This window comes from Tauraco erythrolophus, chromosome 5 (genome assembly GCF_009769465.1).
Source record: "Tauraco erythrolophus isolate bTauEry1 chromosome 5, bTauEry1.pri, whole genome shotgun sequence".
Lineage (NCBI taxonomy): Eukaryota > Metazoa > Chordata > Aves > Musophagiformes > Musophagidae > Tauraco > Tauraco erythrolophus.
The window spans coordinates 1,823,956-1,836,990 of NC_141469.1; the positions used below are offsets into that span (position 1 = coordinate 1,823,956).

Consider the following 13,035-nt stretch of genomic DNA (forward strand, 5'->3'; position numbering starts at 1 on the left):
CAGGAATTCAGAGCAAAAACTCAAAACCCAACAGTCAAGACCTGAAGTCCAAATCGTGCCTTTTGCCAGTCAGGTGGTGTGCAGTTGAGTTCAGCAAGAACACCCAGCACTGCCTTTGCTCAGTTATATTTACACAACCACCCGTTTCTCTCCTGCCCCATGTCTCCCCAGTGCTGGTGGAACTGCTGCTCGTGGATACTGTGCTCACTTGTGCGCAGCGAACGGAACTTGCTCTCCAAGCACATACGCGAGCAAGGCACCTTTTTCAGGTCCCTGGAATTCATCCTTATAATCTCTTTTGAGCCATCTGTCTTGCACATCCAGTTTTTAGGGAGCTTGAGACAGCAGCTGTGAGTTAGACCTTGTTCAGAACCAGAAAGACAAACTTTCTCTTTTGTTTAAGGTGCTACACAACGTACCTTAAATGGGAAACTGCAGAAGCTGGTTTCTGGTCCGGCCCCAGCATCCACTGATCCACCTTTCACTGACCTTCGAAGTCCTGGCAGCTAACTGGTACCACCAAAGTAAGGCATTCACCTACCAGTCCAGCCCCTTCACAAGCAAATAAAAGGTGTGAGATTATGAGGCAACATGGACTTTTAGGTCAACCTTTTCCTTTACAGTATGGTTCAGCCTTTCACGCTGCCATCAAGCACAGAGCCTGCTCGAAGTGCTGACCAACACAAACATGTTTGTTATTCCACCAGGAAAAAATAGGGAGCTGTTGAAGACCAGGGTCTGAACACAGCAATTATGCTGGAAGATTTTATTGCTCTGTGTCACTTCTTGTGTAATCAAGTGATAAATAACTTAAGTTTCCTGTTTAGAAGCCGATTACCCTTATTTAACTATGGAACAACAGCTCACTAGACCAGAAGAGGTTCCACTACTGATGCCTTGCAGCCCAACTGAGCCAGAGGAGAGCAACTGAGCAGCATGACAACATCTCAAGATCATCTGAGAAACCAGAGCTTGTCTATGTCCATGTGAACCTTCAGCCCTACACTTGGAAGTTGAGCAACACGCTATCCCACGAAGGCACAGGGACTAACATCCCAGAGTTCATGCAGAAATCGTCCAGCTAGTAGCTATCCCAGAGGATGTCTTCCCCAGACACACTCCCTTTCAGCTCCCTCATCCCCAACCAAACCAGTCTTACTGTCAAGGCAGCTATGAAAATGAGCACTTATTTCAACTCCTGAGACTGCAAGTGTTCCAAGTTTTATCTCATGGTACGAGAAAGCCCAAAACAGCTCCTAAAAACCATGCACCACTATCAAAACCAAGCCAACCACCACAACTCCCCTTCTTTGAACCATGCCAGGCAAACCTCCTCTGAAGGACACACAGCCATCCGACCCCGTAGAACCACAGCTGAGCCTAAATCAGCAAACCACACAAGTTCATCTGACAACCTTCTCACAAGCACCATCTCTTCTTACTCTGCATCAAACTAGAAAGGGCCTGAAGGGTACCTCAAGCTTTACTCAACATACTCATCTCCCAAGCTGTCAGTAAACCCAGGGCCATCACCCATGGCTTCCAACCTTCCTAACAGCCCGCACACACGTTACCTGCCACCTCCCAAGCGAGGCGGTTGCTGTACTCAAGCGACCTAAGTGGGCACCTTTGAAGTAGATGCTGAACATCTTGGCTGGAGTAGCTTTCCTCTTCCCAGCAGTCACAACAGACAGCAAGGAAGCCGTCGCTCCTAAAATGTTACAAGGTGTGTTTCCAAGCCCAACAATTCCATTATTTAACTGACTTGTAGTGGAACACATGAATTGGAGGTTATTTCATACAGAATTTTGGAGTATCAAGTGACCATCTCTCAATCTGTTTTTTGTGGGAAGTGAGAAGCCTTGCAGCACACTCCTGGATTAAAAAAGCAGCTATGAAAGCCATCAAGAAAAAACAAGAGGATTATTTTAACAGTAGCCATGGCCCTATTCTTCCCACATAGTCTCCCTGTCTGTGAGCAACAGCACTCATGGCCACCCTCCCAGCAGTCTACTGATTCCCAGCCTACACACACCATCCCAGTGTTGGGACATCCGAGGCAGTACTTGCCTTTGCAGCACCAGTAGCTGGAGCTAGAAGACAGGCTGCCCTGGCAGAGGAAGCACCTTGGAGCTTTCGCTCACTTCAGCAATTGCTCAAGAAAGAAAAAGGACTGAAAGAGAGAAGATCTGTGCAATACGTCTAGTGTGATGCCTACAGCCTTCTCAGCAGGTAGCTCAGAGCAGGTCCCAGCTCCCACTTCCTGTCTTTCTAAGGCTGGGAGCATCTTTCCAGCAAGAACCCTTGACAGTCCCTTGTTCCCTCATTTTTCCAACATAGGCACAACTCAGAAATACTTTGGTAAGACGGGCAGGAGTAACAAGACAAAGAGTAAACACGCTCAGGTTCGCCTTTGATGAGCTACTGTAGTTGTTTCCAACGACCAACACTCAGCCATAACCCAACACCAGGTTTCACTCAGAAGACTGTGAACAGCAGCAACCACAAATCCAGTGAAACCCACAGCGCTCTGCCTGTAAGGGCCCTTAACCACCATCAGGAGCTCCCACTTGCAAGATTCACAACACTCATCCCAGCACAACAGAGCCCAGATGCAGCAGGTGATGAGCAAACCATACCTCCACCTTCTAATACTCATATGATCAAAGCTGAGGAGAGATTCACACCCAGTAGCAAGCCACACAAATCTTATTTTTCTTTACAAACTGCTTACTGGAACTTCTGGAGGACTTGGAACCTGGCTGTGGTACCACAAGAGCAATACAGAAAAAAAAAACACAATGCAAACCAACAAGCCAAAAAAGCTTGAAGTAACCAACCAGAAGTCACACCAGGTAACAAACAGCGCTTGGTTTATTTGTTTTCTCAACTGAAACAAGACTCAGTAGGTTTGTTACCTGCAACCCAAGAACTCCCATCTCACCAGTGAGCTTCCAGGCGCAGTGGTTTCCAGTAAGAAGTCTTCAGATGTACAGTATTTATACCATACAGAGTACACAATAAATTACTATCTACATGCAACATACCTACAAAAAGTTACATACAAGGTAAAAAAATACCGTATTTTCTGCTCGTTTTTTGTTTTAAATTTTTTCTGTACATTTTTTTTTTTCATTTACATTTTTATATACATTTTTTGTAAACTTTTTGTATTTTTATCAAAGTGAAATCACAAAACAGTTGGGAACTTACAGCACCGCTCTTACCGTTCTAAAACAACGCTTGCGTCTACGGAACAGCCTTCAGCTTCTTTGTTCCTTCATTTCTACTTTGGCACCAACACACTTCACACCATTATTCTGAGCTAATTAGTCCTCTTGCTACCTAGCCAGGTTCTGAACATGGAGGAACACAATCATACTTCAATTTGTGCTTCAATAAAAAAGTTCAGAAAAAAACCTTGACATTAACTACTTCATCAACATCACATTTACCTGATATTACTGCATAATACCAACTTTTCCTGCACTAACTTCTTTACATAAGCATGCAAACAAGTCTGATTATGACTCAATTGATAACATGAATATACTGAAAAAACAACTACAAGGGTTAAATATTAGAAGGAATGTAGACTTAGCAAGATTTACCACCTTTAGAAGTCTAAGCTAATAGCATGGACTGACATGTTAACAGTTAAGATTTTAAACACACTGAAATATACCATGTCAACTTCAGTGTAACAATATCTGTACTTAAGAAAAAATGGAATTACTCCCTGTCACACAATCTATACTCTCCTTTAGTGAAAACTAGGGCTAACTATAAACATCCTTCTTGCCATGCACACTCCTGTTGTGAAATAGGGATTCCTGAAGTTTCTAAAAACCTAGCTTTAAAAAAAAAAATATCTACGTGGAGTACGCAACTGAAGATGCTGCTGAAAAGGAGCACAGCACTTTGAGTGTTAAAGCCGTTTCAGTATTTGGCCCATTTGACAGGAAATCATTTCAGCCTGGTACTATGTGTACACATCGTTACACATAACCTGCTCAGCCAATTTCATCTAGTCCCAAAATATGAAAGGGTGGAGGTGCCCTCAAGAGGACTCTAGTCTCATCTCCTGCTCAGAGCAGAGTCAACCCTCAACTCACAGCAAGTCTGGGGTTTTGTCACATGGAATCCTTAGAACTTCCCAGGACCAAGACTGCACAGCCCCTCTTGGTCCACTCCCGTGCTTCACTGACCCCACAGAGCATATTTCTACCATTAACTGCGAAGTTGACATTTCAATTTAACTCAAGCCTCTCAATTCTAGCTCCATGCCTCTCACTGAAGACCCTGAAATCATCTCCTCAGCAGTTGCCTTTTAGATACCAGAAGGCTGCTGCTCAATCCCATTTCCCCCCCCCACAAAGGCCACGCTGCCGGTCTGAATGAGCTCACTTCCATTAGCCTCACCTCACAAGTCCTGTGCCTCACATGACATAAGCATCTTGGCAGCTTCCTGTTGGACTCTCTCAAGTTGACCAACATCTTGAGCCTCAAACCAGCCACTGTGAGAGTGAATGCCAAATAAAGGGAGGGGAAAAAAAAAAACCCTACTTCACTCAATCCCTTCGCTATGCTTCTGTTAACACAGCCCAGGATGCCGTCAGGCTTCATTGCTGCCAGGGCACACTGCTCCTGTGTTGAGTTCCTCAGGATTTCCTACCACTGGGTACAGGATGACATTGCTGCTTGTTAACAACAGAACCGTAAATGAACTTTTTTTTGCCTAACTGGAGACCTGAATGAGATTTTTTGTTTTTTCTTCCTTAAAATTACAACAAAAAAAAAAATCACAAGGCAGGCATTCCAAGCACTGATCTACCACGGCGGTTCTTGCCTTAATACAGTTCACAGATAACCACCTCGTTAATTATTGCCAAAAGGTGCATTCAAAACCTCCATCTAATACAACTGAGATGTCACGCTAGGACTGACAGCTCAGAGTTTGCCACTTGGTTTTAGGTTTGAGTTCAAAGAAGAAGGTGCCTTCCAGATCACTCGGAGGAGAACTGCTAAGGCTTTCTTCTCCGCTGCTCATATCTTCGCAGGAGTCCTCACTAGAAGGAACAGTAGGAAAAGTCATTTAAACAAAGCACAGTCCCTTCAAAGTGGCAAAGCAGTCCCCAATCCTGTGTTTTATTGCAAGCTGTTCCGTTCCTTAACATCCCAGATATAAACACTTTTCAAAACTAAGCCTCAAATGGTAACCAAGTACAATTCCCTTCCTCCTAACACCAAAAATCTACCAACCAACAAGTCAGTGTTCAAGATAAGTCAACAAATGACTTCGGAAGACTTAAAGGCTTTCTCAGCCTCCCTGCCTTAGAAAACAGGAAGGTACCCCCCACCCCAAGCACTTGTACTTTTTCAACACCACAACGACAGCTCCTCAATTTTTCTCCCCTCTTCTTTTTAGAATATATTTTCATGTCTGCCACTCTTTTCCAAGCTAGCAATTTTTTCCCCAAGTAGTACTGAACAAGCCTAGTTCAACAAAGTTGCCATTAACATTTCCAGAAAAAGACAATTCCCAAACTCATCATCTGGTCTAAGTTTTACCTACCTCCCACTTCCATTGAAACATCCACCCTCCGGTATCGTTGGCAACTCAGGAACACTGTAGTAACTGTTTTGTAGATTCTGGGCTGTACGTCTCGAAACAATCCAAACTAGCTTTTTATGATCAGGCTTGCAACATTCAGGAGAAGAATAATCGGCTAGGCATTTCGAGACCAGTTCTCTCCAGTAAAGCAGGTCACTATCACTTATCTGTAAAGGGCAAAAAGAGCCCATTTAGCGCATTACACAACAGGAAGCTGTGGCTGCCCCATCCCTGGAAGAGTTCAAGGCCAGGTTGGATGGGGCTTTGGGCAACCTGGTGTAGTGGAGGGTGTCCCTGCCCATGGCAGGGGGGTTGGAACGGGATGATCTTGGAGGTCCCTTCCAACCCAAACCATTCTGTGATTCTATGATTTCATAACCCCTCCCTCTATTTTAACTTTGCAGCAAAGACTTCAAAAATATCAGTCAAGATTTGAGTCAAAACTGTGATAAGTTTGTCAAATCCGGGATGCTTTTGAAGGTGAACTCCTAGACACCACCTAGAAATGTCAAGTTTGAGTGAACAAACTATCAGTTTGCCATTAACATTTCCCATGATTGCTTCCAAAGAAAAAATGAAACCAAGATAACTCAATTTCAGAATGGAATTATCACATACTTGATGGAATTACTTCCAACCCTCAAAAAACCCGTTTAGTGCAATTTGCCTCTAAGAGTAAAAAGCTCGGTTTTGACTATCAACCACCACAGTACGCAGCTAGAAGCTATAAATGCTACTTTAGTTATTTGGGCAAAAAGAATAACCACCCCAGCTGTGACTGTAGTCCTACAAACCAACTGCAAGCTTCTCTAGAACATACAGCTAGAACTGTGCAAGTTAAATCAGCTGCTTGTTCAAGTATGTCTTGTCCAGGTATTAAGTCAGCACATCTTCTGATTTTATATATTTAAGCTAGTTTATTAAACTTCTTGCTTGCCAGGCAGCTGCCAAGATGTGCCAGTGCAAAATGACTACCTGACCTCATCCTCTAAGCAGCAGTTTTTTTGCAGTTGGCATTCTACCTATGAAATCCTGTTAGTTCCACTACCTGCACAGATGCTTAGAGAGCCATTTCATTGCTTCTCTCAGCTGATGCCCAACAGTACCTGCAAAGACTGAACACTGACAGCAGGGGTCCCTTAAACGTAACGCTGTACATCATTAACTGCAACACTCCCAACAACTGCCAACAAAACCCACAGAAACTATTTACCTTAGAATGCTTCTGAACACGCAGAAGGATCTCAAACAGCTCAACGGATTTCAAAGTCTGAACTTCTAGAGTGAGAAGGCACAAGGCCAAGACAGATGGCTGAAAGGACAAATAACACCGCTCAACATGACAGGAATCAGAACTTAAGTCCTTAGAAATCAAAGATACTTCTACTTACTCTTGCTTTAGAAAAGACTAGGCGACAGTTGCAAGCTTTTAGCTGTGCTTCCAGTTTGTCGAGATTCAATACTTCTTTCCTGAAAGACACATTTGAGATCAAGCATTTGTATCAACAGGCATTCACTTGTCACGAAGTCAAAACTAAGGAGCTACCTCCTCTACAGCCAATGCCATAGTCATTTAAGAAGCAACTCAAAAGCTGAAGGGCTTCGCAAGCACAGAGACCACCACCGACACGTAACTCGGCTCACCTTTCTGAGGTATGACAGAGTACAATAGTATGGTACAAGTGCAAGAAGGTTAAGGCAGTAGTAGCTTTAAATTCAAAGTGCAACTTTTCTGAAATTATCTTTTCCATCCGTTTCAGGTCGGACGCAGTGCATTTACATTGGCTGATCCGGATGATGTCATGAGCAGATGGAATATTGCATTCTTCTTCGACTACTCGGGCAGCCAGTTGGAAACAACAAACTCCAATGCAAGACAAATGCTTCGGTTTCACCTAAAAATAACACAAAGTACTCTCAGTACTTCCTGCTCTACAAACACTTACCAAACAGCAACACCAACAGCTCACCCAGTTGAGGTGAGCTCTTTTGAATAGACACAGTTCAACAGGAAAGACAGATTTGCTCATCTCAACTCTACCTGACATCACTCAGCTCATACACCTCACCTAGTCACAACCAGTTTCATCACCTCAGTTTCAGCAAAACACAGCTGGCAGAGCAGTATCCATCTGTCACAGCTAAGTCAGAGGAAGTGAGGTTGAACAGCTGAGCACCCTCTATTGAAATCGTTCCACATCACTTAAACAACAAGTAAACGGCAGTGAGTGTAATACCCCTCTTCGCCAAGCGAGAGTGCTCACTCCCCCTCGTTTCAAGCCAACACAAATCCAGCCTGAGCCTGTTCCAGGCAGTCCTGCCCCTCCACAACTTGTCCCCACCTCTGCTCTTCTCTCCCACGTACCAGCCTAACATTGTGTGCAAACTCAAGGACAGTCAGACCAGCCAACTGCTGTAACTTTAGTTTTTCTGCTAACTTACTAACCGGGAACTGGTTAAGATTCAAATTGTCTGCTATAAAGCAGCACAAACATCAAGAAAGACAGACAGGAAGCGATCGTATGGCATTAGTTCCAGCACTAAGCTAAGCCTTAACACAGCACCTAGAAATAGTCCATAACACACCGTGTTTTGTTCCTTTTTAATTCATCCTTTCTTAGTCTTCTACCTGCTGAAAGCTACAGACTTCTTGGAGGAAACAAGCCATGCTGCTACTTGCCTTGAGAGGTAAGAGAGCTGTGTTCAACTTCAGCTTCACAAATGAGGACTGTAGAAACTTTGCTAGCACAAAGTAGATAGCCACAGTTACATCCTACACCAAAATCTTGCCCTTTCTGTCAGCACAGTTGACAAGTAACAAGCATAATTCCCAGCTAACACTATAGCAGGTCCTCTCCCCCCAAAATACCTTCATAAGAGCCAAGAATCGGTCCAGAATATTCACAGCCAAAACAAACGTTTCAGTCGCAAAACCGAAAAAGTTGGTCAGACTCCAGAGATCTTCCACCTTGGCATTCCTTTGTCTCGGACACAGAGTATTTTCGTTCTATGGCAAAAGAAGCAACAGCAGAATTATTCAGTGGCAGCAGTGATGACTGCCATCACTCACTCCCTAAGTCATCTTTTACCTTGATCACAGAGCAACATTTTTTTTTTTTTTTGCTTGAAATACTTCATTTCTCTTAACTCAAAAATAACAATTCAATACTTGAAACTCCAAACACACCCAAGGTACACAGATTACAGGCAGATCCTGAGTCTCACTGGTGCAATACCCAGCACAACCACATTTCCGAGTGCACACTTGTTACTTTAAGACAATAGTTACCAAGTACGTACACACACAGTGACTCCTGACTTCACGGAAACAGATGACCCAACCCAGCTTATTCTCATCTCTGCCTGCATGTCAATATTGCAGCGACAAAAGCTCTACTTTCAAAACAAACAAGTAGACTGATTTCAGAGACTTTTTTTTTTTTGTTAAACATTAAGGGTCTCTCCAAAAAAATCAAGCCTCGGAAGGCGTGTAAGCCTGCCCTAAACTCTCGTCATTAACATGGAAATGTTTACCCTTTGTTTTCGGGTTTTTTTTTTGCTGTTAAGCCCTGAGTGTTTCTAGGTTCATCTTCCTAGACCTTGCTCACAGAAAGCTGATCGTTTCCCCATTTGTTAAATGCAAGCTTTCCAGCAGCAGTACAACACAGTGGCACCAAGCTCCTGAGAGGAAAATAATACACTCCTCTCGGTTCTGTGTTCACTCGGAAGTTTAAACCATAAAGATGAAACGGCGAAACCTTTCACTTGGACTGTAGGTCATAATTCTCTAATAATGTAATCTATGTTGACACCTAGAGATTGAGAGTTAAAACAAGAGCCAAGTGGCGTTTACAGAAGAAAGAGTTAACTTTTCGAAGTTAAAGCACATCTCCCTCCCAAATGGGTATTTTTTTATAAAACACAAGTATTTCCTGCCCCGAGGAGGCTGCCTCCTGCCTCCCCCAGCCCAGCCCCGGCCCCCCCTCACCTCGGCGGTGCACTCGATGAGGCTGAGCCCCTTCTCGCGGGGCTGAAACCGCCCCTCCAGCTCCAGGTGGAGATTCAGCTGCTTGAAAAGCCACAGCGCCTCGCTGCTCATCTTGTCCCCGGCCTCCGGATCCTTCACCTTCACGGCAGACAGTCGGCGTCAACAGCCGGCAGCCCCCCCCCACCCTCCCCCCCCAAACAAAGGAGCCGGGCGGCCCCCGCCCCCCCCCCTCAGGGAGGGGAAGCTCTCACAGCCCCGCGGAGGCGAACAAAGAAGGCGCCTCACGGCGAAGGCAGCACGGTTCTGCCAGCACACTCACCCGGGGGGTGCTGAGGGGGCACCGGGCTCCCCCCGCGGCCCTCACCGCTCGGCTCCTCCGCGGCCCGGAGGGGGAGACGAGCCCGGCTCCCCTCACCGCACGGACGCGGGTCGCTTCCGCCGTTGGCCCCGCATCCAGGCAGGGCCGCCTGCGCCCCCGCCCGCGGCGGGCACCGCTCGCTGCAGTCACGGCGCTGCCCGAGGCACCAGCACCATCCCCGGCGCTCGGCCGCCGCCTCAGCCCCGCATCAAAATGGAGGCGGCGCGGCCCCGCCCCCGTGTTTTTGTTCTGGCGGCCCGCAGATGGCCCCGGGCGGAGCGCTCTCGTCTAGGCCCGGCCGGTGAGGCGCCGCGGCGAAGTAAAATAGTCCGCTTCCACTTGCGCGCCCTAGCGGTGCCCCGGAAAGAGCCCGGAGGACAGGGAGCGACGCAACCGTCCCTCGGCACTCCTGCTCCAAGGAAAGCGGGGCGGAACAGCGCTTCTCCAGAGGGATTTCTAGGCTGCGGCGGAAGGAGACACAGACGAGCCTCATCACTCCTTTAAAGGGACCCCAGAGCGGCGCCTCTGCGGCCGCTGCCCTGTTTTAAAAAGTCCGCCCAAACCCTCCCCCGTCCTGATTGGCCCGCGCTCCCCAACCGCTGATTGGCCAGCGGGGCTCCTTGCCCCCTCCCCTTCCCCACCCCCGCGAGGGCGTGTTGTTTACCGGCAGCGATTGGCCGCCGACGGAGGGTGGCTGCGTCCCGATTGGCCGGACGAACTCTGCCTCTGCCCCGCCCACAGCTGCGCGCCTTAGCGACCGTGACAGGGCCGTGCGCGCCGCCGCCGAGCGGGCGCGCAACCGCCGGTCGGATCCGTAGCGGCGGCTGTGCCGGGCCCCCGGGGCGCACCTCGGGCCGGCGGAGCCGCCGGCAAACACCTCCCGCCCCCCGTGGGTGTAATAAAGCCAAACGGTGCCCCGAGGGGGCGGCCGGAGGTAGCTCAGCTCCCGCGGGCCTCGCTCCCGGGTGTCTGTGTGGGACCTTTCTCCTCAGGCCCTTGCAATCCGAACGTTCTGTAATTCTACGCTGTTTCTCGAGGGTTCCACACAGCCGTTTGGGTTTCACAGCCTCATTTCAAAGCTTCAGTTCAAAGCTTCAAGCCAACAGTCAGGTTTATTGATAGTCTGGTGTTCCCGAGCTTTTGGGATGTGCGCTTCCGAGCTTCTCTGCGTCATCGCAGGCTCTTTCCCGAGGTGCGATGTTCCAGGTAGGAGACGGCTAATCCATGAGCAGCTGGCGACTGCGTCGGTGCCAACTGACCCCCCCGGCAGATCGCTAGGCAGAGCTGGCATCAGCCTTCGGCTTAACGGAGCCCTAACGACAAGATAAAACAGGAACTCGCAAAATAAAATCGTCGTCTGGAGGATTTGTGGGGCTGTTTCAACGCGTTCCAAACACAAAGGAACCAATGTCATAGGACAAAACCGACGAAACCACAGTGACTCGCGATGTGTACACGCTGGAGACAAAAGTCTGCGGTGGCGACTCGAGCAGATTAGCATTCAGTTTGATCTAGTGAGGTTCCGCGGTTTCAACAAACAGAAAATGTTTATTAAATGTCGCAGTCTGGAAAAATAAGCCGCCTCCTCTACAAAACAGTCGGCGATGTTGCTATGCCAATCTCTGTTTCTAGGCACAGTTCCTCTCTGTTATGCCAGTGATGACGGCCAACAGTTTCTTCAAGTTTATTTTGATGACAAGTCCTCTTAGATTCCCATAAACATGCACAACTTTTCCTCGGGATATTCCTGACACAGGCCAGTGCTCTTGTAGGTACCATCAGATATATATGTAAGCACTCTTAAACACAGCATCCCTGCAAGCTGAATGAACTGGCATGGCAACTGATATTTTTTTTTTTTTTTGCGAGTGAAGCCAGTATTCCAAGGGATAAAAGGAGTTTTAGGCTCTGAAGTTGAGTTGTGGATCTGTTCCAGGTTGAACAGCAATGATTACTGTTAATGGAGTTGACTTCAAACCGACTCCTTGCAGTGGCGTCATCTAGGTGATGTTTGCTCCAGTCTCTGTTATCTAAATGCCCTTGGCAGTCACTGCTTTTTTTTTCCCCACGTTCTGAAGTGTAGCTCACCATCACAGAGCTGGAGTATGGATATTCTTCCTCCTCCAACTGCCGTATTAAGCCACATAGTTTACCTAAACAGGAAAAAAAGGTTCATTTGGTACACAAATGGCGTGACAATTCCAAAAACGTTAATTCTCACACCTACTTGAACACATCCATCGCTTTCCCTTTACTAATTTAAACCTACTAGAACACTCTGCACAATTATCATTCATATATCACATAATCTGAGGGGGGAAAAAAATCTGTTCTAAGAATATGCCTCAACAGCACGTTCTCTGCAGCCTTGCAGCTCGCTTTCTACATTAGGAAAGAAGGATCCCTGCCCCATCTTTGTTCCTCTGCAATTCACTGATCTGTTGCAAAGAGCTGAGTAGGATTAAGAAAAAAAAAAAACAAAAAACAAACCACCCAAACCCAAAGGATCTTTAACTAGATGCACTCATCAGCTTTGGGATTATGAACAGGGGAAAATGAGTCTGCTCCCTGCGCTGTCTGGACCCAGCAGAACAATTAAGCATTGTGGGCAAAGGAAGAGTCGTGGTAAAGTCTAGAAATAAAACTTTTTTTTTTTTCCTCATGCAAGGAAGAAGTTTCTTTCAATATGGCATTTATTTATGATTAAGGGAAGTGTGTATGTGGGGAGAGAAATGAGAAGGGCTTGTGGTATTATGAGAAAACAGAATTTATCTATTCCGTACCACGCTGTGCTTTACAGAATAGCAATTCCTTCCTGACCTTCTTTTGAGAACCCAAAGATGCAGTAAAGTGAAAAGAAAGTTATAAATTCTTTAGCTACAGATGCTATCGCACTTATTATTTAGGATCGGTGACCACAGCCTTTGAGAGGGGAATTCTTGGGTTATGCTGAACTGGAAGGCTGGTGTGAAATTAACACAAAGCAAAAAAAAAGACGAATTAAAACTGGCAGAAAACCCATCTGAAGTCTTTTGGGATCCTAAGAAAAGCAAAGATTTACAGTGAAGCCTTAAC

General features: G+C 46.6%; 1 protein-coding gene across 1 annotated transcript; it reads right to left on the reverse strand.

Annotated features, from left to right (window-relative positions):
• Window positions 1-2,873: 2,873 nt before the first annotated feature.
• CCNG2 (cyclin G2) lies at window positions 2,874-9,948 on the reverse strand. Its single transcript, XM_086611625.1, has 8 exons — window positions 9,922-9,948; window positions 9,603-9,740; window positions 8,484-8,621; window positions 7,259-7,509; window positions 7,006-7,084; window positions 6,828-6,926; window positions 5,576-5,781; window positions 2,874-5,069 (listed from the first exon to the last, which is right to left on the reverse strand). Exons 2-8 carry the CDS (start codon window positions 9,711-9,713, stop codon window positions 4,937-4,939), a joined length of 1,017 nt encoding a protein of 338 aa, XP_086467751.1. The 5' UTR covers window positions 9,714-9,740; window positions 9,922-9,948; the 3' UTR covers window positions 2,874-4,936.
• Between the last annotated feature and the right edge of the window lie 3,087 nt (window positions 9,949-13,035).